At 38.5% G+C, this 26,325-nt stretch overlaps 1 protein-coding gene across 4 annotated transcripts in view; it reads left to right on the top strand.

Annotated features, from left to right (window-relative positions):
- Window positions 1–26,325, top strand: part of PTPRB (protein tyrosine phosphatase receptor type B) — a 139,129-nt gene that overhangs the window by 40,369 nt on the left and 72,435 nt on the right. For 3 of the 4 annotated variants that reach the window (XM_049883885.1, XM_049883887.1, XM_049883888.1), the window contains 5 exons: window positions 14,408–14,686; window positions 15,909–16,166; window positions 18,798–19,061; window positions 20,890–21,159; window positions 24,269–24,529. In XM_049883885.1, the coding sequence (XP_049739842.1) occupies window positions 14,408–14,686; window positions 15,909–16,166; window positions 18,798–19,061; window positions 20,890–21,159; window positions 24,269–24,529 (1,332 nt within the window). The remainder of the gene's footprint in view (window positions 1–14,407; window positions 14,687–15,908; window positions 16,167–18,797; window positions 19,062–20,889; window positions 21,160–24,268; window positions 24,530–26,325) is intronic. The other variant, XM_049883886.1, reaches the window with a different exon arrangement.

Below are 26,325 nucleotides of genomic sequence, written 5' to 3'. Positions count from 1 at the left end.
AAGGCATGATTATCTCTGTATAATTCCAAGTCTGATTTGTCTGGCTTTTATTTTCCAATAAATTGACTAAAATAGCTAGTTATTTCAGTGTAATGTAGACATGACCTTAAAGATTTAAAAAAAAAAAAATTAAATGGAAATAGTCCAACATCAGTTCTCACACCAGATTTAAAACCAAAATCAAAGAACATATTTGGATTTAAGTTCAATTCAGCAAACATTTACCGAGCATGGATACTGCAGGGAAATATGCCTTTCAGTGATGGGTGAGCTTATAAAGATGATGAACAAGACATGGCCTTGCCCTTGCAGTCTTACAGAGGGGTGAGAGATAGTCATGATGAAGGTAGCAACAGAGCTTTACCACTTCTTTCCTGAATAAGAGCCTAGTCTGTCCTCATGCATGCTTGGCTTTCTAACCTTAGAGGAGAAGACATCTGGCAGTTGTATGGTTTATTTGGTCATTAAATGGTCAATGCAACAAGAATATCCTTTGAAAGCCAATTACTTAGTTGTGAATTCACCAGAAATCATAGAAGGAAGATACCAAATACTGAAGAACTGACACTTCTGTAAGCCTATGTCCTCAGAGTCTAGAGCAGAGATTGCAAAATGGTAGCACATGGGGATGTGTAGGTGTGTAAATAATGGATATATTTTGTTTGGCTCATGTCATGTTTGTGAAAAACTAAAATTATTCACCAGCATTAAAAACAGAAATTTCACATAAAAACCTAGATGTGTGGATTCTCTTGAAACATCAGAAGTTTGGAAAAACTGGGCCTGTGTGCCTAGAACTCTCTGAAGCTGTGTTGTAGCTTCTTCTTTAGGCACCAATTTCTTGGAATCCCCCTGAGCTAGTTCATTTATTTTCTTACCCTAATGCATCCTGAAGACATTTGAATTTGTAACTTCTACTTTAGAGTTTTCCTTTAGAACTTTGGGGGCCACTTTTTTGCCTAGCAATAAGAAGTAGGTTCCACCAGGTGCTCCTTGGAAACTCTACAGGGCAGTTCTACTCTGTCCTATAGGGTCGCTATAAGTGGGAATCGACTGGATGGCAGTGGGTTTGGAGGTCTATTTCAAAGGAGCCCTGGTGGTGCAATGGTTAAGTGCTAGGCTGTTAATTCAAAGATCAGCAGTTCAAGTCCACCTGCTGCTTTGTTGCAGAAAGATGGGGCAATCTGCTTCCATAAAGATTACAGCCTTGGAACTCCTATGGGAAAGTTCTACTCTGTCCTACAGGATCACTATGAGTCAGAATTGACTCAATGGCATTGGATTTGGTTTTTTTTGGAGGCCTGTTTCATAATCTATAAAATGGGGATGATAATAATGCCTTCTTCCTAAGATTGTTATAATGTTTTAATTGGCTAATATGTAAAATTTTTGTCACACAGTAAGTGTGCAGTAAGCTTACTATTACTACTTTTAGGTTATGAGGAGATTCATCTTCAGAAGAATTAACTAATAATTTACAGAAATCCACAAAGCTAATATATGATAGAGCCAGAATTTGAACCTTGGTTTTCTGGCTCCAGTTCCAATATTCCTTCTACTAGTCTTCAGAAAGCATATTATTTTTAAGTTGGTATTCATCATTCCAAATTTCCATGTGATGTTTCATTGTTACTTTTCAAGGCAACTTTTAAAGAGGACCAAATGTACCAAGAAAATACTTTAAAATCTACATACGCTTAGCCAGTGCAAGTGCAGAATGATAATTGAATGTGGTTTAATGTGAAGACACTTTTAAAAAAAAAAAAAGACACTTTAGCAGCTATTTATTTTCAATTATGTTGAATTTTTGGTGATAGACTGCAGTACTTAGCATTCAACCATTTGCAGTCTAGTTATTTCAGAAATTTTAAGGTCAAGGAAGGTTACCTATATGTAATGAACCAGCCCAGTTCTCTACATGTGATCTTCTTTGGTGTGCTTAGGAAGCTCCTCTATTGGTCTAACTTCTCTTGGTGTGTATGGCATTCCATAGGTTACCGAGAAAGAAATAGAATCAAATTTGTCTGGACAGGATGGAATAGGAACAAAGAAAAACTGTTTCGCCTTCTTAGTCATCTAGTGCTGCTGTAACAGAAATACCACAAATGGATGGCTTTAACAAAGAGAAATTTATTTTCCCACAGTATAGTAGGTTACAAGTCCAAATTCAGGGCATCAGCTCCAGGGGAAGGCTTTCTCTCTCTGTCAGCTCTGGAGGAAGGTCCTTGTCCTCAATCTTCCCCTGGTCAAGGAGCTTCTCAGGCGCAGGGAGCTTGAGTCCAAAGGACGCGCTCTGCTCCTGGTGCTGCTTGGGGTCCCCAACTTTCTGCTTGTTTCCCTTTCCTTTTTTTCTCTTGAGAGAGAAAACTAGTGCAGGCCACAGCCCAGGGAAACTCCCTTTACATTGGATCATGGATCTGACCTGGGTAAGGGTGGTGTTACAATCTCACCCTAATCCTTTTAACATAAAATTACAATTAACAAAATGGAGGACAACCACAGAATACTGGGAATCATAGCCTAACCAAGTTGATACACACATTTTTTAGGGGACATAATTCAATCCATGACACCTTCCAATCCCAGTAAAGGATACTGTTGACACCTTTCTAACCTTGTAAAGAGAAATCATACCTATTCTACGTACATGAATGTATGTAAATGAAGGTGCATGTATGCTTCTAAACATGTAATATGTAACTAATAATGAACATGGTAGGTGTAAATATAGATTTCCAGGCTTTTTTGTTTTCTGCTTTCTATTATTATGGAAAAATTAATACACATAAAAAAATAAATAAAAAGAATAGTATAATGAACTACCATGTACCCATTACCTTCCTTTAACAATTACCAGCTTATATCCAATCTTGTTTCATCTATATCCCTACCCACTCCCCCAATACCATGACTTGATGAAATTCATTATCTAATGTCATTTATAAATATTTCAGTAAGTAGCTCTAAGAGACAAGGATTGTTTTCATAACCACAATATTATCCTCATACCTAATATTAACATTAATTCCTTAATTATCTTGATGTCCTGGTGTGGAAGTGCACATCAAGTGGTAGCCCATGAATGTTTACATAAGAGGGGCTTCTGGACAGCAATCTGATTGGAAGAGGGAGGCCAGGAGACCTCTTTATCCTGAATTTCTGTGGCACTTTAGTTAAAATTGGTAAAGCCTCAATTGTTGATATCAAAGAATTAGAGTAAAGCCACTTTACTCGAGGATATCATGAGGATGAAGTGTCAAAGTCTCCATAAATTGTTTGGGTACGCTCAGTAGTGACATGGTTCTCCTGATACTCTCTAGAAGTGAGCTTTTTAGTGCCTTAAACTGTTTTCTCACTCAGGAATGCTCTTTCTTCTCCCCGATTTTTTACATCCTATTTAAGTTTCCAAATTTGCTCAAGTTCACCTCCTTCATGAAGCTCACCTCTGAGACTCCAGCCCTTGGACATCATTCTCTATTTTGCACATTTGGTATTGATGCCAGCCTGTATTACGATATACACCCAGAATAACAGCAACATTGATACTACCTACCATTTACTGAGTTTCCACCATGAGCCTGGGACTCTGCTAAACACTTTACCTCCATTACCTCTTAACATTTACAACTCCATAAAGTAGGTAATGTTAGCCCTATTTCACAGATGAGGAAACTGAGTATCCAGAGACTAGGCAACTTGCCTAAAACCACCCTTGTGGTAAGTGATATGTTGGGATTTGAACCCAAGTCAATTCCGACATCAAAGTCTACCTCCCTGATAATTCATCTTTTTGTTTCCTCTCTTGATATGTGTCTTAACTCACTGAGTAGATTTTAGATTCTCAGAAAGCTGACTATCTACAATATCTAATATGATGGCCCGCACAATTGTTAATCATGATACAAATGGTTGTCAAAACTGCTTTAATTTTCCTTTGGAGGTGGACAAATCTTTCAAATTTCCTTAATATCTAGGAATTTAGGTAGTCAACCAATTTAACATTCAACCATTTGCAGTCTAGCTATTTCAGAAATTTTAAGATCAAGTTGGGCTACCCGTATGGAGTGAACCAACTCAGTTCTCTGCACTTGATCTTCCTTTGTGTGCTTAGGAAATCCCTCTAAATTATTCAGTTAATTATTCTGATTGAATTCAGTGCCTCCGTTTTATACCTAGTATATAAAGATGTTAAATCTAAGGCATGGCATTCTGAGATATTAGCAGTAATACAGAGCATCGTCTTTAAAGTCAGTCAGAAAACTTGCCATAGTCAAGCAGCAACAATAACAAAGTCAAGGAAAAATTACCATTCTGTAGTTGTAATTCATTAACTGGAGATTGAGATAAATTCATTTTCCATTTTGTTTTTTTGCTTATTTTTTAAAAACTTGCACCAAGAAATGGTTAGGGATGTTTGCCACCACCACCATCCCCCTGCCGCCCCCACCCCCTGATTTCCATGAGAAAATGCCTAGTTATTTTAGGGTTGAGTTTTACTCCATTTTACATGAAGTGCTACATAAATGCAGCTTCTAGTCAAGCCTCCTAGTCACTTGCTTTTAACTAGAATGATATGTCAATTTCTGTAAAGATACGAAATCGGCTCCATAATGACTAGAAAAGTAGATCTCTTGGTTTGGAGTTAGATAGTGGTGAGAGGTAAGGTCGGAGAGAGGATAGTATCCGGTTTGAGGAGACCTTGAATGCCTATAAAAATCTTAGACTTCATCCTGAAATGGAAAGTTCTTAATGTTTCAAGGGGGATAAAGATGGCGGATGGGAGAGATATGCGAAGAGGTTATTTGGCAATAATGCAGGAAAGACAGAAAACAGGAAAGATACCTAGAAAACTCTTGGAGTAATCCAGACACCAGGTGATGGACCTACAGGTAAAGGCAGTAAGAATAGGGGGAAAAGAAACAGACAAGGAAAATATTAATAATAAAAAAAAGAATCAATGCAACTTTCATGACCACAGATTTAGTTACCATTACTGTTTTTATTCATTTTGAATATGCTACAATATCCAAGCCATCAATTGAAAAATTCAGTAAATTTGCACATTATTTTCCATAGACATCTGGTTTCATTTTTGTTGTTACACTGAATATGCAATTCATGACATGGTTTTCCACCTTGGGACAGCCAAGGTGTGAGAGGAAGGACACAAGATTTAGAGCCAGGTGTTAGAAGCTCAGCTGTACTGCCTGGTACCTGCTTGAGAGAAGCCAAGTCACTAAATGTCTCAGAGCACCTGTCTCACTGAGAAAGCCTATTGTAAACTCTCAGATTCCACGCTAAAATAGTGTGGTGCCGTTATACCTTCAAGAAAAGCTTTTGGCACCAATCCACAAATTGGCGGCACTCTTGTTATATGGTGCCTTAGTCATCTAGGGCTGCCATAACAGAAACACCACAGGTGCATGGCTTTAACAAAGAAAATTTATTCTCTCACAGTCTAGTAGGTTACAAGTCCAAATTCAGGGCTTCAGCTCCAGGTGAAGGCTTTCTCTCTCTGTCGCCTCTGGAGGAAGGTCCTTGTCCTCAATCTTCCCCTGGACGAAGAGCTTCTCAGGTGCAGGGACCCCGAGTCCAAAGGACAAGCTCTGCTCCTGGTGCAGCTTTCCTGGTGGTATGAGGTCCCCAACTCTCTGCTTGTTTCCGTTTCCTTTTATCTCTTAAGATGGGAAACTCCCTTTACCTTGGATCAGGGAATAAGGGTGGTGTTACAATCCCACCCTAATCTTCTTGACATAAAATTACAATCACAAAATGGACGACAACCGCACAATACTGGAAATCATGGCCTAACCAAGTTGATACACACATTTTTAGGGGACATAATTCAATCCATGACATAAGGTTTAATATATTTCTAAAATAAATCCAATCATTTTGACTCTAAACACTGTATCAGTAGACACTGATGTTTCAGTGGTCATGCTTTGGCAGAAAAAAAAAAAATTTAAGGAAGCAAATAATACCTGCATTATATAGGCAAGTATTTAGACCCCCTTCCTAGGTCACATAAAAAAAAAAAAAAAAAAGGAAGAATTCAGGAATTTAGCCCAACTTTGTTTTTTCCTTTGAGTATAGAAAAATTCAGTTGATATTAAGACTGCTTATGAAATTCTGGGGCTTCCTGATACCCACGCTGTTGTTATTGTTTTTAGGTGCCATTGAGTCTATTTCGGCACATAGTGACCCCATCTGACAGGGCAGAACTGCCCTATAGGGCTTTCTAGGCTGTAATCTTTATGCAAACAGATTGCCAGGTCTTTCCCCCATGGAACCACTGGATGGGTTCAAACTGCCAACCTTTTGGTTAGCAGCCAAGGGCTTAACTGTTGAGCCCTGATACCCATAGAATTATTCAAATATGTAGATCAACTTTGCCTTTGATATTCTATATTCCAAGTCTGTCTGAAACCAAGAAGTACAAAGATGTCTTAAACTTATGGCTAATTATAAATTTAGGTATATTGATCATATTAAAATATCGATGTATGATTTTTGACCCTTTTCCTATTTTGTAATACCTCATGGGTTACAATGTATATGCAGGTATTGGGTGAAAAAACCAGAGAGTCTATAAATGTTCACATACGTATTCTTGATACTTCTAACAATCAGCATAAATTTTATATGTCAAGTAGCATTTTTAAAAAAGTGTTCACTTGTGATTGACACAAACACAAATAGAAACAAGGGAACCTTCTTATATGTTCAAAAGACATCACGGACAGACAGCTCATAAGACAATCTATGGGCCGTCTACGGATAGAAAAAAAAAAAAATACCACAGGCTTATTAAAACCTACGGTCAATCTAATGTGTATTTCTAATGACCTGTCATATAATCAGAAGATTACAGGTATATAAGTAGATTTTCAAATAGGATTAAAATCTCAGTTTTGGAAAATTAGCACCTCTGATGAAAATATCTAATAAAATATCAAAAACTTTTTTTTTTTTTTTAATACAGCAGCGTTGTCATCGGGCTTAGGTTAAAAAGTCATTCTCTAAAAACTAACTTCTACAGCATGCATAGCAATAGTGGACAACTGCCAGCAAAGGGCTTTATCACAGTCTAAATGGGGTTTTAAGTTTGTTTCCAGCGCAGGTTCTCGAAGCCCAGGCACTTCCCAGTCTCATTGTTCCTTTGTTCTAGCGGATGTACAAAGGATTGACTGTTTTGTTTTCTGGCTCAGAGAGATTAGATAAAGTCTGCATTTCTGAACTTCACCCTGTAGGCACGCAACCTTAAAATTCAACTTCTGTAATTCATATTTTGCAGGTTATGGTTAGATTATATATGGTTAGATTATACCGATCATAAGACCATTTTCTTTAACTTCCTGGCTGGGTAGTAGACTTAGATGACAGTAGTGATCCGTTTTGAACTATCACTGGAAAGCAACTCTTACACTCATCCTTGTCTTTAAACTGCCACTTCAGGAAGGCTGCATCTCAGTTGGGTTGTTCTTGAGTTTCCTTGCTGTCTTAGTTATCTTGGTGCGGCTACAACAGAAATAACACAAGTGGGTGGCTTTCACAAAGAGAAATTTATTTTCTCACAGTTAGGAGGCTAGAAGTCCAAATTCAGGATGCTGGCTCTAGGGGAAGGCTTTCTCTCTGTTGACTCTGTAAGAAAGTCCTTGTCTCTTTTGAGCTTCTGTTCTAGGGCAATCTTCATGTGGCTTGGCATCTCTCTTCCTTCATCTCTGCTTGCTCATTTGCTTGTTTAATCTCTCTTAAATCTCCAAAGAGATTGATTTAAAATACACCTTACCTAATCCTGTCTCATTAACATAACAAAGAAACCCCAGTTGCCAAATAGGATTATAACCGCAGGTATTAAAAAATAAAAACAAACAAACCGATTGCCATCAAGCCTATTCTGATTCATAGCGACTTTATAGACAGAGTAGAACTGCCCCATAGGGTTTCCAAGGAGCTGCTGGTGGATTCAAACTGCCAGCCTCTTGGTTAGCAGCTAACGTCTTAACCACTGCGCCATCAGGGCTCCACCACAGGTGTAGGGGTTAGGATTTACAACACATATATTTGGGGGACATAATTCAATCCATAATACTTGGCTTCTAAAATCTCATGGTATTGAACTGTCTTATTCTTACCAGGCCCCCAGGGACAATTACGTTATTTCCTTTTATTATATCCTTAATTATATATACTGCTATGTAGGATAAAAAATTTAAATAATATTGCCAAACAAAAATCACTGCTTTTCCTCAAGAACAGATAGATGAGAATCAGCTTGGGAATTTTTTTATTTTATCTTAACAGAAAGTTAGTTCATGGGAATAAACCGATAAGATATAATCAAGGCTTTTTCTGAAGAAGTCGATTAAGGCTATCAGTTTAGTTTCCAAAAAATATTCCATTTTTGCCTCCATTTTGTCAGTGATTGAAAGTGTTTTTTTTTTTTTTTTAATGGTAAAGTAGACAGAAATAAGTTTATATTACTGAGTGCCCACTGTATGTCAGCTACATTCTCCTCTATGTCTTATTAATCTTCAAAATATCCTTAAGGTAGATATTACTATTATACTCATCAGACAGATGGGAAGACTGAGGCTTAGATAAGTAAGTAGCTTGCCCAGAGTCTCATGACTGATAGGTGATGGAACTGGGATTTGAGTTTAGTTCAGTCTGACTCCAAAGTCCACACTCACTACCACTAAACCTTACTGCTTTGTGTGTGACAATATCTTCTCCTGATTGGTGTTGTTGTTAGGTGCTGTTGAGTCTATTCTGACTCATAGTGACCCCCTGTGACAGAGTAGAATTGCTCCATAGGGTTTTCTAGTCTAGGCTGAAGTCTTTACAGGAGCAGATTGACACATCTGTCTCCCTCAGAGCCACTGGTTAGATTCAAATCACCAGCCTTATGGTTAGCAGCCAAGCCCTTAACCACTGTGCCGCCAGGACTCCCGATTTAGAGGACTGGTAATGATAATAGTGAACACTGAGCACTTACTCTGTGCCAGAAACTGTTCTAAGTGCTTTACATATAACATTCAATTTAAGTGTCATAAGAATTCTACTAAAAAGATAATATTATTATCAGCATCATATAGATGGTACAACTAAAGCACAACAATGGCTAAGAAATAGCCCAAGGTGACAGAGCTACAAAGAAGCAGAGACCAGAAAATCAGTCTTTAAAGCCTACCCTGTTCGGGTAAGCCAAAGGGCTGCGCTGCAGTGTAACCCACACAATCTTGTCTTCCAGGCTCACCCGTGCTTTGGGCTCCCTCTGTATTATCTTAAAGTTACTGCTGCCTCGGCTTACTTGTTACATTTCATATTAATTATTGATATTACAAAATGCTATGTGACTTATTTAATTTCTGCAGTAGCATGTACTCAGATAAATCATAGCATAAAACACCGACAAGTTACTAAATTGAGCAAAGACTCTATTAAGCGTGTGGTATCTATATTAAATTGCCATCAAGTCGATTCTGACTCCTGATAACCTCATGTGTACAGAGTAGAACTGTTCCATACAGTTTTGAAGTCTGTGACCTTTCAGAAGCAGATTGGCAGGCCTGTCTTCCAAGGCTTTTCTGGGTGTATTTGAACCAACAACCTTTCGGCTAGTAGTGAACACCTAATGATTTGTGCCACCCAAGTGTCATTAAAAAAAAAAAAACCACTGCCGTCGAGTCAATTCCGACTCATAGCGACCCTATAGGACAGACTAGAACTGCCTGGCAGATTCGAACTGCCAACTTCTTGGTTAGTAGCCATAACACTTAACCACTACACCACCAGGGTTTCCACAAGTGTCATTAGGTGAAAAACCCATAAATAGTCTTGTGGAGCTGTTTGTCCACATGCCTTTTGAATATATAAGAAGTTTCCTTTGCTCATATTTGTATTTGTCAATTCCAAGTGAATATCTGCTTAAAACCTATACTATTCTTAGAAGGTTCTAGAATTCCTGGAGTTATCGTGTGAGTATAATGTAATCTACCAGAAAGTAGATAAAAACTGAGGTCACCAGACTTGCTGTTCTGACAGAGACTGGAGAAACTCAGAGAGTATGGCCCCTGGACACCCTTTCAGCTCAGTAATGAGTCACTTCTGAGGTTCACCCTTCAGCCAAAACAAGACTGAAAGGGCATGCCAGCCCTGGGGCAGGGACTGGAAGGCGGGAGGGAACAGGAAAGCTGGTAATGGGGAACCCAAAGTTGAGAGTGGAGAGTGCTGACATGTTGTGGGGTTGTTAACCAATGTCATAGAACAATGTGTGTACTTACTGTTCGGTGAGAAACTAGTTTGTTCTGTAAACCTTGACCTAAAGCACAATAAAAAAAGAACTGAGGTCACTATAATAGTCATGCCACTAAATCACCTGACTGACCTGACCCTTGAAAATTGGTTTTCAATATCTTGGTCCCACTGTCTAAACTAAGTACCATGTAGGATTTCTGAAAATCTTTCATATGTAGATATCTCTCCATTGTTCTACCCCCAGCCCTCAGGACAGGGAGACCTTTATTTCTCAGATGGTCCCCACTTCCCTAAGAGAGTGCAGCTGCTCACTAAATGCCATTGACCTAGTTCTAAATCCAGAGATATGTTGTTCTTCCTATTTCAAGTTCCACAGTGGAGGCTTAACACAGGGAAAGTGAGACTCCTCAATTAGACTCCTGACTTTGAGAGCTGAAACTAACCAACAAGCTGGCCACAGGACCTCCCCTCTGCTCTGGGGCTCCAGCAGCTGCAAAGTGTTCTATCTGGTTCATTACCAGAACTGAAGTTTAGAATATCTAGGGCTATCAGAATCCCAGCTGTTGGTAGAATCTATTTTAGTGAACAAACCTAGCTTAGGCTCCTTTGTGGTTTTCTGTTATCTAAAAACCACACCAAAATCTGTATGCTTGCCGCCAAAAATACACTTCCTAGAAAATAAAAATTTCAGTACAAATTTTAAATATTTTCTTAGTATCTATATTTTCTTTAGAGATTTTCAGCATTTATCCAGAAACAGCCTCCATATTTGTCAGTGTTGGAAAAATTTGCTAGCCATGCAAGTCAAAGAAAATATAACCTTGCTTGGATTTCCAAGGCCAGAGCTAACTTAACAAAAAAATTTCATTAGGAAAATGAGTTCATATGACTAGTAACTAAGAGATTTTGTTGCATTTTTGTTTGTTTGTTTGTTCTGACTTCCGTAGTATTGTGTATTGTCTTACCCTTCACCAAAGTTAACCACTTATCTATTGTCTAGTTAGTGTTTTTCCCTCCCCACCCATCTCCTCCCGAGTAACCATCAAAGTTTGTTTCTTTCTGTGTGTGAACCTTTTCATGGGTTTTTATAATTATGGTCTCATACTGTATTGGTCCTTTTGTTATTGACTTATTTCACTCAGCGTAATGCCCTCCAGATTCATCCATGTTGTGAGATGTTCCACAGATTCATCATAGTTCTTTATTGTTGGGTAGTATCCCATTGTGTGTATGTACCATAGTTTATTCATTCATCTGTTGATGGGCATCTAGGTTGTTTCCATCTTTTTGCTATTGTGAATAAAGCTGCAATGAACATGGTTGTGCATATGTCTATTCATGTGACTGCTCTTATTTCTCTAGGATATATTCCTAGGAGTGAGATTGCAGGATCGTATGGTACTTCTATTTCTAAGGAAGCACCATATTGTTTTCCAAAATGGTTGTACCATTTTACATTCCCACCAGCAGTACATAAGAGTTCCAGTGTCCTCACATTTGTTACTTTCTGTTTTTGTGTGTGTGTGTCTAAGTCAGTAATGTCAGGATGGGATGCTATATCTTACTGCAGTTTTGATTTGAATTTCTCTAATGGCTAGTGATCTCAAGCATTTTCTCATGGGTTTGTTAGCTGCCTGAATGTCTTCTTTGGTGAAGTGTCTGTTCATATTCTTTGCCCATTTTTTAATTGGATTATTTGTCTTTTTGTTGTAGAGGTATTGGCTTTTCCTATAGATTTCAGAGATTAGACCTTTGTTAGATTTGTCATAGCCAAAATTTTTTTCCCAGTCTGTAGGTTCCCTTTTCACTCTTTCTGTGAAGTCTTTTGATAAGCTAAGTGTTTAATTTTTAGAAGATCCCAGTTATCTATCTAGCTTATCTTCTGGTATTTGTGTATTGTTAGCTATGGTTTATATCCCGTTTATGTGGTATATTAGGACCCTAGTGTTGACCCTATTTTTTTCTATGATCTTTTTGTTTTTATATTTAGGTCTTTGATCCATTTTGAATTAGTTTTGGGGTATGGTGTGAGGTTTGGGTCCTGTTTCATTTTTTTTGCAGACGAACATCCAGCTTTGCCAGCACAATTTGTTAAAAAGACTATCTTTTCCCCCGTTTAATGGACTTTGGGCCTTTGTTGGAGATCAGGTGACTGTAGATGCACGGATTTATATCTGAGTTCTCAATTCTGTTCCATTGATCAATGTGCCCATACCACTACGAGGCTATTTGGACTACCGTAGCTGTATAGTAGGTTCTAAGGTCAGGTAGTGCAAGTCCTCTTACTTTATTCTTCTTCTTTAATAGTGCATTAATTATCCGGGGCCTCTTTCCTTTCCATTTGAAGTTAATGATTAGTTTTTCCATCTCTTTAAAGAATGCTGTTGGTATTTGGATTGGGATTGCATTGTATTTGTAGATTGCTTTGGGTATAATTAACATTTTCACAATGTTGAGTCTACCTATCCATGAGCATAGTATGTTTCTCTATTTATGTAGGTCTGTTTTCTTGCAGTAGTTTTTTATAGTTTCTTTGTATAGCACTTTTACATCCCTGGTTAGATTAATTCCTAAGAATTTTATTTTTTCAGGGGCTAAAAAAAAAAAATTTTTTTTTTTTTTTTTTTTTATTATAAATGGTATTGCTTACCTGATTGCCTTTTCATAGTTCTCTTTATTGGTATATAGGAATCCAACAGATTTTTGTGTGTTTATCTTGTATCCTGCCAATCTGCCGGATCTTTCTGTTAGTTTTAGTAGTTTTCCTATGGAGTCCTTTGGGTTCTCTATGTATAACATCATATCATCTGCAAATAGGAATAGTTTACTTCTTCCTTACCAATTTGGATGTCCTTTATTTATTTTTCTTGCCTTAGTGCTCTAGCTAGGACTTACAGCACAATGTTAAAGAGGAGTGGTGATAAAGGGCATCCTTGTCTTGTTCCTGTTCCTGGGGGGAATGTTTTTAGCCGCTCTCCATTAAAAATAATGTTTGCTGTTCATTTTACATAGATGCCTTTTATTATGTTGAGGAATTTCCCTTCTCTACCTATTTTATTCAGAGTTTTTATCAGGAATGGGTGTTGGACTTTATCAAATGCCTTTTCTGTGTCTATTGAGATGATCATGTGATTCTTTTGTTTTATTTATGTGGTGAATGACATTGATTGATTTTCTAATGTTGAACCATCCTTGCACACCTGGTGTTAATCCCAGGTATGCAAGGTCATGGTGTATTATTTTTTTGATATAATGCTATTGGCTAGAATTTTGTTGCGAAGTCTTGCATCTATATTCATGAGAGATATTGGTCTGTATTTTCTTTTTTTGTGGTGTCTTTCCCCAGTTTTGGTATCAGGGTTATGCTGGCTTCATAGAATGAACTTGGAAGTATCCCTTCCTTTACAGTGTCCTGAAATAGTCTGAGTAATACAAGCTCTTCTCTGAATGTTTGGTCGAATTCTCCAGTGAAGCCATCTGGGCCAGGGCTTTTTTTGTGTGGGGGGGGGGAGTTTTTTTTTATTGCTTTTTAAATCTCTTTTCTTGTTATGGATCTGCTCAGAGTTTCAACCTCAGTTTGTGTTAGTTCAGGTAGGTAGTGTGTTTCTAGTAATTTGTCCATTTCCTCTAGGTTTTCAAATTTGTCAGTGTATAGTTTTTCATAGTACTCTGTTATGATCCTTTTTATTTCAGTTGGGTCTGTTTAATATCCCCCATTTTGTTTCTTATCTGGGTTACTTGCATCCTCTCTTGTTTTTCTTTTGTCGGTTTGGCTAATGGCCTGTCCATTTTATTGATCCTTTTAAAGAACCAACTTTTGGTTTTTTGATTCTTCCTATTGTTTTTCTAGTCTCTATTTCATTTATTTCTGCTCTGATCTTTTATAAATTAGATCTTACAGATATATTTTAACATCATATGTAGTACATATTACTAGCAATAAAAAAAAAATTTTTAGCAATAAGACGTACAAAAAAAAAAAAGACTGTCATAAGTGCGGTTCGATATAACTTGAACATGTCGTAAGTTGGCCACTACTTTTTCTTGAAGTTTTTAAGCAAACTGAATCTGGGTTGCAACAAGGTAAACATACATTTGAAAAAGTCTTCAAGCCATGTTCTCTTTCTTGGTATTTGCCTTGCAGATCCTTTACCTCCTGCTAGGTTTGAAGTCAATAAAGAGAAGACCACTTCAACCAGCTTGCACGTTTGGTGGACTCCTTCTCCTGGCAAAGTTACTTGCTATGAGATGCAGTTATTTGATGATAATAAGCAAAAGATACAGGGGGTCCAAATTCAAGAAAGTACTTCATGGACCGAATATACTTTTTTTAACCTCACTGCTGGTAATAAATACAATATTTCCATCACTGCTGTTTCTGGAGATAAAAGCTCCTCTACAATTTATACCAGTGGATCAACAGGTAAGACTTGTTTGCATATAATTGGGTATTCAATCATCTGTGATACTTCTGAAGTTATATTTTATTCAAATAATGGGAGTGGGAATGTCCCCCCATCAAAAAAAGGAGGGGTGAGGAAAAACTGGACTGAAGATAATGAGGCATGCTGTGCTGCTAACCAGCTGGGCGATTTTGAACAAGTCATAGACCTTCTCTGGGAGTGTAGTTTTTCCAATTTGAAGTAGATGCTGCCTAATGGGCTTACTAACTCAAATCCTAGGCAATAGAATTTTTTGTCTCCTTTTCTAAGTTTGTTCCATAAAACATTTTTAAAGTGTTTTCCTCTTTTATATATTCTTTTTATAACATGGGAAACCCTGGTGGCGTAGTGGTTAAGTGCTATGGCTGCTAACTAAAGGGTCAGCAGTTCGAATCCACCAGGCGCTCCTTGGAAACTCTGTGGGGCAGTTCTACTCTGTCCTATAGGGTCACTATGAGTCGGAATCGACTCGATGGCACTGGGTTTGGTTTTGGTTTTTGGTTTCATAACATCAAGTCATGATGTTTCCTAAATATTCTTATATTTGAAACAAGCCTTGCTCCCTTGACTTGGTGAGAAATAAGTCGTCTCTTGCACCTACACATCCTGATACTGAGGACACATTGTCACCTCCTTCGATGAAATATATTTCATACCAGCCCCTCTCCCCTCATTTTCTTTCCCTCCATTTTTTATCTTATACAGTTGTTTCCCTTTCTCTTCCCTTTACTACTACATCATGTCATATTTTATTTGCAAAAATTATCTTTAATACCTACTAAGTGGGGGAGACAGACAAGTAAACTATGACATAGCTTTCAGCTGTAGACTTTGAAAAGCACATTAATAAACATTCCAGTGAAATCCAGGAGTGCTGTTATTCATTACTGTTATTACACCAGATAGATTTACAAAGATGCATAAATGAATCTATGATTTCTAATTAAAGATCTATGTCCTCCATTAAGGAGCCTTGGTGGTGCCGTGGTTAAGCACTCAGCCACTAATCAAAAGGTCAGTGGTTCGAACCCACCAGACACACCATGGGAGAAAGATGTGGCAGTCTGCTTCCATAAAGATTACAGCCTTGGAAACCCTATGGGGCAGGTCTACTCTGTCCTATAGTGTTGCTATGAGTCAGCAGGTTTTATGACCTTCATAAGGAAATTATGAATGACACTTATGTGCATTTTATCCCCCTAGTGCCGTCTCCAGTGAAAGATATTGGTATTTCCACAAAAACCAACTCTCTCCTGATTTCCTGGTCCCATGGCTCTGGGAATGTGGAACGATACCAGCTGATGTTAATGGATAAAGGGAGTCTAGTTTACAACAGAGTCATGGACAAACATGCTACTTCCTACACTTTTCACAGTCTGACGCCTGGCCACCTCTACAACCTCACTATTGTGACTGAAGCCACGGGGCTGCAAAACTACAGATCGAAACTAGTCAGGACAAGTAAGTGCTCCTAGATAGTGAGCAAGAATAAAGCTCAAATCAAGGAAATGTTTAATAAACAAGGACTCAACTTTTATTCTAACGTTTACACTAGCACTTAAAAAAAATTTTTTTTTTTTTTTTTTTAGCTTCTCTTTTAATACACCGGTCTCCTTGATAAGGATTCCTACTTCCTTCTCTTAAGCAGGCATCCTTGGCTTTTGCGGGACATTCCTACTTTTCTCAGTGCTATACCTAGACCAAAGAGCCCTAGTTGCTCAATGGTTAAGCACTTGGCTGCTAACTCAAACATTGATGATTTGAACCCAACCAGCAGCTCTGCAAGAGAAAGACCTGGCTCCCATAAAGACTATAGCCTAGAAAACCCTATCAAGCAGTTCTATTCTATCATATGGAGTCACTATGAGTCAAAATCAATTCAAAAAGATTAAACAACGACCACCTATATAGACCTTCAGCACCTGTCTTTCAGTTTATCATATTGTGAAGGCTTGCGTGTTGCTATTATACTGGAAGCTATACTACTGGTATTTCAAATACCAGCAGGGTCACCCATGATGGACAGGTTTCAGTGGAGCTTCCAGACTAAAAAAGACTAGGAAGAGAGTCCTGGTGATCTACTTATGAAAACTAATCATTGAAAACCCTATGAAGCACAATAGAATATCATCCCATCTAGTCCTGGAAGATGAGCCTCCTAGGCTGGAAGACACTCAAAATATGCAGTGTCCTCAACAATGGACTCAACCATACTAATGATTGTGAAGGTAGCATAGGACTGGGCAATGTTTGTTCTGTTGTACATGGGTCACCGCGAGTTGGAACCAACTCTGTGGCAGCTACCAAAACATACATAGACCTACCCCATGCTACAACCATTTCTAAAACACTCTATGCAATAAAACATGTCCTGGGACCCAACGGGGCAAACCCTGGTGGCTTAGTGGTTAAGTGCTACAGCTGCTAACCAAAAGGTCAGCAGTTCAAACCTACCAGGCACTTCTTAGAAACTCTATGGGGAAGTTCTACTCTGTCCTATAGGGTCACTAAGAGTCAGAATCAACTCGACAGCAATGGGTTTGGTTTTGGTTTTTGGGATCCAATACTATAGGACCTGTTTTCACAGCCTAACCTACCCTGATAAAGATAAACTAAACTATGCTGAGTTTTAATGAATAATTCAATCAACCAGTATTTACTATCAACTATATGCTTATTGTGGATGTAACAACACCCAAGAGAGACAAAGTCTTTGCCCTCATGGAGCATACATTCTAGTAGATTCTAATGCTTCTGGTGGATCTAATGTGCTAATAAACCCGCTTTCTTGGTAAGTTATCAAATCTTAAGAGAAATCTAAGATATGTAGTGCCTCAGAAATTACTCTGGTGGAGGCTGATGGGAAGGATATTTGTGTATACCTGTACAAGTTGGAATCAACTCAATGGCAACTTTTTTTTGTGGTGGGGAAGGGTTGGTACATTTACATACCTTTCATATTATCCTTCAAAGATGTGTTGACATTCTTGACAAAAATGTATCACATATCCTTAAGAGTTGTTTATATATATCAAGAGTGAATTACACTTCTGACTGTCCTATGCAAATTCCGTGTGATGTGCCTATTCTTTGACAATGACTTGTTAATGGATATTATGCCCTTAGTGAGGCCCAAAATCATAGCATGGGTAAGAGGTAGAAAAAAATATCCACCAAAGTGTCTCTCCTTGGCAGTCATTTTCTTTAATGAAATAATACCGCAACTAAACTTTCCCATGATTTAATATGACACATTTTTAGCACACAAAATTTTGTGATGGTCAATTTATTTATTATGCGGGAGTCCCTGGGTGGTGCCAACAGTTAACATGCTTACCTGCTAACCAAAAGGTTGGTGGTTCGATTTCACCCAGAGATGTCTCAGAAGAAAGGCCTGGTGATCTACTTCTGAAAAACAGCTGTCGAAAACCCCATGGAGCACAGTTTTACTCTGGCACACATGGGATTACTATGAGCTGGAATTGATTCAATGGCAACTGTTATTTATTATATACGTGCTATTATTAAATAGGCATAGTGGTTAAGAGATTGGCTGCTAACCAGAAGGTCAGCAGTTCGAATCCACCAGCTGCTCCTTGGAAACCCTATGGAGCAGTTCTACTCTGTCCTATAGGGTCTCCATGAGTCAGAATCAACTCAACAGCAATGAATTTTTTATTTCTTTATTATTACATATATAAACGCTGGCAGAAATTAGGCAGATGACAGATCTTTTTGAGCATTACATTTAAGGAATTTCAGAACTGGGAAGGGCCATTTTAGATCTTTTGACCAAGCCCTCATTTACCAATAAGGAACACTATGCTCGGTAAGATAAAGAGAGCAGCCCGGGCTGCCCAGCTAATAGCCAAGTCTGAGCCAGAATACAGGCTCCTGACTGCCAGAATTATACTCTTTCCACTAGCCTGACAGCCTTTCTTTAGTCTTGCAGTATTATTTCTGCCTGTTGAAATAGATGTTTTCTTCAGAGCAGGGAATGTGGCTTGCAGGAATTAAAATGCAGATAAAAATTTGGCCTCTACTGGTAAGATACCCTAAGTCAAAGTCTCTTTTCCATTCTTTCGTGACTAGCCCCCATGGAAGTCTCAAATCTGAAGGTGACAAATGATGGCAGTTTGACCTCTCTAAAAGTCAAGTGGCAAAGACCCCTTGGGGATGTGGATTCCTACAACATTACCCTGTCTCACCAAGGGACCATCAGCAAATCCGAAATATTAGCACCCCAAGTTACTGAAACTCACTTTGGAGACTTAACCCCTGGACGACTTTATCAAGTTACCGTCAGCTGTGTCTCTGGTGAACTGTCTGCTCAGAAGATGGCAGTTGGCAGAACAGGTGGGTCTTGAGAATATTCCTTGCTTGCTCAAATCACTCTCTGATCCATCTTAGAACAGAATAAAGTAAGTTAGAAGGAAAACTCCTTTTCCAGCCTGGGAAGGATGGTCTGTATGCCTGAGGGCATCTGTGTGTCAGGACCCCATGCACAGAGTAAAGTGGAGGGTCAGTTGCATTTATCTGCGTTACTTAAACAAATGTGTTTGGATTCCTGAATGATCTACATGGTTGACTCTCCCCTGTGCGTTTTCAAGTCACACCATTTATACCAATGACTAAAACATTTCTGATGTAGTCTTAAAGGGAGAATCAGTTACCACTTAACCATGTTTTCCATAAATTATTACTTTCTGTCACCAAACATTTATCCAGTGCCTTTTTATGAATAAATTAATATAGTAGGAGCTTTGAAAGTTGTTTAAAAAAAAAAAAAGACAACTTGCCTTTAAGGCAGGGGTCAGCAAAGTATGCCAGTGGGCCAGATTTGTTTTTGTATAGCCCCAGAGCTAAAAGAAGTGTTTACATTTTTAGTAATTGTTAAAAAGGAAAGAAAATTATGAGACTGAGAGCCATTTGTGGCCCATAAAGCCCGAAATATTTAGTATCTAGCCCTTTACAGAAAATGTTTGCCCAGCCCTGTTTTTGGGAGTTTACATTTTAATAGCACAGATGGAGAATATACACACAAATAATAAAAATAAAAATTCTAATAATGGCAATTTTATTGATGTCTCCACGCATCAGGCAATGACTACATACTTTACGCTCATTATTCTATTTAGTTCTCACCACAAAGCCATGAGAGAGATCTTATTATTATTGCTGGTTTACAGGTAACTCTGAAAGTCAAATAACTTGTCCACAGTCATCCGGACAGTAATTGGTGGGGCTGGAATTTAAACCCAGGCTGTATGATTTCAGAGTCCATTCTCTCTGTTATTAGAGATTCTATAAAAGAGCTTTATGGTCAGAAAGAAAAGAGAACAAAATTCTCTATCAGAAGATCAGAAAAGGTTTCTTGGAGCAGGTGGCCTTTAACTGGGACGTAAAGAACATGTAGCTTTTTGTCAGGTGGAAAGGAAGAAAAGGGAAGGACAATTGAGTTGGAGGGGACAATATGAGCAAAGCACAGAGGCAGAAGAGCCCAGGGACCTTTCAGGTCTGCAAAACACACAACTGGAACCCAGCATTCAAGGGGGTTGGGATAGGCGGGAGAGTATGTGAGGAGTAGTCAGAGATAAGTCTGGAAAGATATGGAGTTTGGTTTTGTAGAGACACAAATGCCAAGCCAAGGAGTTTTATTCTGTAGTTAAAGGCAAGACCGTGAATGTTTTCAGCAAAGTAATAATAATCGGAGCTATACTGAAGGAAGATTAATCTTTTTCGGCTGCAAAAAAAATGTTTCATGACCACAGCATCCAGTATCTTTTCAAAAAGATGCCACATCCGTCAATGTCACCATCATTAGACGCAACATCACTGTTGTCTTAAGGACTGGTGTGTAATTAATAAAAAGCAACATTCGTATCACTAGATTATTAACAGTGTTATAGAAGACTGCATTACTGACATATCACTGAGATTACTTTAGAATACATTTCTTGAGTATCAAGTGTCTCCCCAAATGAGAAAAGAACACTCATATTTACAATCCACAGACACGGGGAAAAAAAAGAAAAAAAAATTTTTTTTTTTCGGGAAAGGGGAGGTAAAAATGTTTTGATTTGGTGATATTATATCTCTTGTCTTTTGTTGAGCATGGAAAGGAAATGAATATCTTTACTTTCAGTTTTTAGTGTCTCCTTTTTGATATCACTTCACCCTTTAGTTCCAGAGAAAGTTGGGAACCTGAAGGCAAATAGCAATAGTTGGACGAGGTCCCTCGTAGTGAGCTGGTCGCCTCCTGCAGGAGACTGGGAGCAGTATCGTATCATGCTCTTCAATGGTTCTTTGGTGCTGCTCAACATCACTGTGGGAAAGGAGGAAACACACTATGTCATGGATGATGTAGGGCTCATACCAGGAAGACAGTATGATGTTGAAGTCATTGTTGAGAGTGGAAACCAGAAGAATTCCGAGCGTTGCCAAGGCAGGACAGGTAAGCAAATATCAAAGTGTTAATGACTGTGGTTAGTTGCCATTGAGTCGATTCCAATTTATGGTAACCCCAGGTGTGCAGAGTAGAACTGCTCCATAGGGCTTTCAAGGCTGTGACCCTTTGGAAGCAGATCACCAGGCCTGTCTTCTGAGGTGCCTCTGGCTGATGCAACCTTAATTTTTTCCCTCTCCTAAGTAACCTAGGTAACCATCAAGGCCATATACAATGTTCCCTGAATTTGAGATATTGCAAACCAGTAGACCAAAATTGCAGATTGACATAGGGTTACTAACATTTAATTTTGTCAAATTAGAACATTAAAAATTAGTTCTTCTGGTAACAACATTACTTTATAAAAGAAAGACATTTTAACACAAAAAGAGAAAGAAGGATACAAGCTGAGAGTAAGAGCTTATCCTTCTCCCAAAAGAAGATGGATAACAACATTTCGCTGGTGATCAGTATTAGGGAACTCTTGCCTTGACCTAATATTGGCTAATATGAGAATTTCAACCATCAAGAAAGCATGATTAAAGTGAAGAGGGATATATTTGGATTTCAAGGCAGCAGAGAATAAGGATTCTGAGACATGGGTCTTGGTATTCTTGCTGTCACCACTATCCTATAATTCCTTGGACAAGCCACAACCTTTTTAAACCCATTTCCTCAATTTTCAAAGAGGGGAGTGGCCCTTCCAAGTTCAAAAATTCTATGAATATTCTTATGGCATGGAATATACCAAAGTTGGAGTGAAGTTCAAATATATTCTCTCTTGGTCTTGCCTGAAAATAAGGAAATAATGACATTAATTTAATATTCTTCTTAGAAATATGACAATGAAAAGGATTGAGGCACCCCCTTGGCTTGCCAACTGTGTCTTCCAGTAATCCTTTCATTTTCCAAATATTAATGTCCATTGGAAAATGATCAGAGACCTATATAAACTTAAACTGAGCCATTTTTAGTATTTCATAGGACAGGCATCTACAAACCATTGCCATCAAGTCAAATTCTGGCTCATAGTGACCCTACAGGATGGAATAGAACTGCCCTGTAGGGTTTCCAAGGCTGTAAATCTTTATGGAAGCAGATTGCCGAATCTTTCTTCCATGGAGCAGCTGATGGGTTCAGACTGCTGACCTCTCAGTTAGCAGCCAAGCACTTAACCACTGTGGCACCAGGGCTCTTCAAACATCTATATCATTTCCAATATTTTTTTCAGTCACCTCAAATAACTTGGAAATATAAGATCAAGGAACAGTAGAGGCTCTTAGCATGTTGGCATAATCCTCAGAAGAACTTTTCTTAAATTGTACCCCTAGGTGAATAAGGTGACTTTTTGAACTCATTGTAAAAATTTCATTTCTATATACTGAAGAAGGAAACTGCAGATTTAGAGCCCTGATGAGAATGGAATTACATTAAAAGTTTGATAGAAAAATCACAATATAATTTAAAATTTCTTTCTTGCAGAATTTGGTTTCCCTGTTGTTTTGTGGGACCAACACTTTGCTCTTAATAATTTCTCCTAGAAATGACTGAACAAATGTTCAGTAAGTGCTTGTCATATACTGGGCTTTGTTATATAGATCTTCTGTATTGCATTTGTGGTGTCTCCTAGAAATTGTAATAATAAAACAAAGCTTTTTTTTTAATGGAAGTAATTTCGATTCTTTAGATATGCTAAACTAAACCAGTTGCTGTTGAGCCGGCTCCAACTCATGTTGACCCCATATGTTGCAGAGCAGAACTGCACTTCATGGAGTTTTCAAGGCCATGACCTTTCAGAGGCAGATCACCAGGCCTTTCTTTCAAGGCACCTTTGTGTGGGTTTGAACCATCAACCTTTCAGTTAGTAGACAAGTACTTAACTGTTCGTGCCACCCAGGGGCTTCTTCTTTAGATGCAAGGAGTCTTTGATCAGATGCTATAATTACTTACCAACCACTTTTTCCTTTCATGGATACATCAATGTTCCCTTTACAGAACCGGAAGGAAGAAAGCACTTGGTGTTTCCAAGCTATGGGGATAATAAATACTTCCACCCAAAAATCCATTGCCGTGGAGTCAATTCTGACTCACTGCAGCCCTATAGGACAGAGTAGAACTGCCTCATAGGATTTCCAAGGCTGTAAATCTCTATGGAAGCTGACTGCCACATCTTTCTCCCGAGGAGTGGCTGGTGGGTTCAAACTACCAACCTTTCATTTAGCAGCTGAGTGCGCTAACCATTGCACCACCAAGGCTCCTAAACACTCCCGACTCCACCTAAATTCTTAAACACAGACTTTTGTCTGCAGTTTTGTGGATGACAAAATTGAGTTACACATTTTTATATGATAGAATTCATATGAAGAGAAAAAATGGTAATAAAGTAATATCTGGTCAAACATAATGATTCTTCCAGCAAAGTGTTTTCTAATAGTATCCTTTCGAATCTTTATTTCTGATATGTTCATGAGCCCAACTTTTGGTGATTATCTTTTTAAAAAAAATGCTCATAAGCATTCAGAAAAGAAATGCTGAACTGGAATACACCTATGGATAGTAGAGAACAGCTGTTTAAAGAATACTCCATATCCCAGACAGAGGGGGAAAAATGTAGAAAAAAATTCAAATTCACACACACGCACACACAAGACCAGGTTTTCTGGTCTGACAGAGACTGGAGAAACCCCGAGCACATGGCCCCCAGACACTTAACTCAGCACTGAAGTCGCTTCTGAGGTTCACCCTTCAGTCAAAGATTAGACAGGTCTTTAGGGCTAACAATAACACACATGAGGAACACGCTTCGTAGTTCAATCATGTATATGAGACTAATGTGCACACCAGGCCAAAAGTGAAGACGAAAAGGCAGGAAGGGACAGGAAAACTGGATGAATGGAAACAGGGAACCTGGGATGGAGAAGGGGAGAGTGTTGGCACATTGTGGGACTGGCAACCAGTGTCACAAAACAATTTGTGGATTAACTGTTTAATGCGAAACTAATTTACTCTGTAAATTTCTACCTAAAGCACAATAAAAAAAAGAAAAGAAAAGTAAAGAATACCCCGTAAATGTATGTGAGCCAATCAATGGTCAAAGGCTCTGTTGCTTTTTCTTCAGTCCCCCTGGCTGTCCTCCAGCTTTGTGTCAAACATGCCAATGAAACCTCACTGAGCATCATGTGGCAGCCTCCTGTAGCAGAATGGGAGAAATACATCATTTCACTAACTGATAGAGACCTCTTGCTCATTCACAAGTTGCTCTCCAAAGATGCCAAAGAATTCACTTTTACCGACTTGGTGCCTGGGCGAAACTACATGGCTACAGTCACCAGTATTAGTGGAGACTTAAAAAATTCGTCTTCAGTAAATGGAAGAACAGGTAATATTCTTTATAAATTTTAGATTTTAAAAATACCTTATTTGCTGAATTGTTTAACATTCACACAATTTACAAATATTCATTACATGCTGATTATTCTGGGCCTTGTTTTATGAATCCTATGTGATTGTTTTCTATTTCACTAATTGCAGCTCTTTATTGGTTCCTTCTTTTTACATTATTTTTTTTTTTTCTTTTTACATGGTTTGGCTTTGTTTTGCCAGAGCAGAAAACAACTCTTCCAAAGAGTTTTGTTGCAAAGGAAAGGAGAGAAATGGGGCAGCTTCTGGCAGAGAGCACGGGGTTGAAAGGAGGATTATTTTTAAGCATAGCAGAAATAACGGAGTTTATTTATTTATTTGCTTTGTTTTGTTTTGTTTTGCCAGTAGGAGTGAGCTAGAAGAGAGGCGAATAGTGGTGATGAAAAGAGGAAAGAATGGCTGCAGTTATTCTATGAGTAGGTGAGAGGTGTGGGCATCTAGAGCACAAGGGAAGGAGTTGGCTGTAGAAAGGAGCACAAGTAGTTTTAGCGTCAGCTAGGAAGGAGAGTATTTGGGTACAGATGCCAGTCAGTGGATAGATGTAATGGTGGGCAGTGATCTTCCTCCTGCTTTGATTTTCTCATTTTTATATAGTAAGCAAGGTCATCATTCAAGATTCCCTTTTCCAATTTATATGCTATTGTTGTCCTGTATTTTATTTCTCTCTCCTTTTTTTAACCCCACGAAACAGTATTATTGTTTTATACAGTCAACGTTCCTGTAGATTTACCCACCAGTTTATCATTTATTTTCTTACCTTTCCTTCCTACATCTCAGAAGTTCCTTCATCCTGGAGAACATTCTTCACATTTCTTTATTGAGAGTTTTTAGGGACAAACTCTAGTTTTGTTTTTCTGAGTATGTCTTAATATAGCTCTCAGTCATGAAAAATATTTTTCCTGGATTACAATTCTGTGTTGAAAGTTATTTTCTGTCAGTCCATGAAGATATTACTTTCCTCTTTCTGGCATTTATTGGTGCTGTTGAAAAGTCAGCTGTGAGTCTAATTTTTATTTCTCTGTGGGTAATCTAGGAAACCCTGGTGGCACGGTGGTTAAGTGCTACCGCTGCTAACCAAAGGGTTGGCAGTTCAAATCTGCCAGGCGCTCCTTAGAAACTCTTTGGGGCAGCTCTGCTCTGTCCTATAGGGTCGCTAAGAGTCAGAATTGACTCGATGGCACTGGGTTTGGTGTTTTTTTGGGTTTATGGATAATCTGTTTACTATGGCTGCTTTTAAGATCTACTGTTTGCCTCTGGTATTCTGTTGTTTTGCAATAATGATCTAGGTGAGACCTTCTTTTTGTTTATCCTCTGTAAGATTAATTGGGATTTCTGTACTTATAGAATACTATCTTTATTCAATTCTGGAAATTCTTAGCCGTTGTTGTTGTTGTTGTTGGTTGCCATCAAGCTGATCCTGACTCACAGCCACCCCATGTGACAGAGAAGAACTGCCCCATCAGGTTTAATCTTTACAGAAGCAGATCATCAGGACTTTCACCTGAAGAGCTGCTGGTTGGGTTCAAACTGCCAACCTTTCGGTTTAGTAGCTGAGCCCTTAATCATTGCACCGCTAGGGCTCCTTTCTCAGCCATTAGCTCTCCAATATTGTCACTTCTTTATTCCTTCTCTGTTCTCCTTCTGGTACTTTGATTTATATATATATATATATATCCCCCTCCCCTACATTCTATCCTCTATGTCTTTTAACCTCTTTTTCATATTTTCCATGTATTTGCTCTCTGAGCTGTAGTC

The sequence above is a fragment of the Elephas maximus genome, chromosome 4 (assembly GCF_024166365.1).
Source record: "Elephas maximus indicus isolate mEleMax1 chromosome 4, mEleMax1 primary haplotype, whole genome shotgun sequence".
NCBI classification, from domain to species: domain Eukaryota; kingdom Metazoa; phylum Chordata; class Mammalia; order Proboscidea; family Elephantidae; genus Elephas; species Elephas maximus.
The sequence above is the reverse complement of the archived record's forward strand: the minus strand, read 5'-3'. Positions and strand labels throughout refer to the sequence as shown.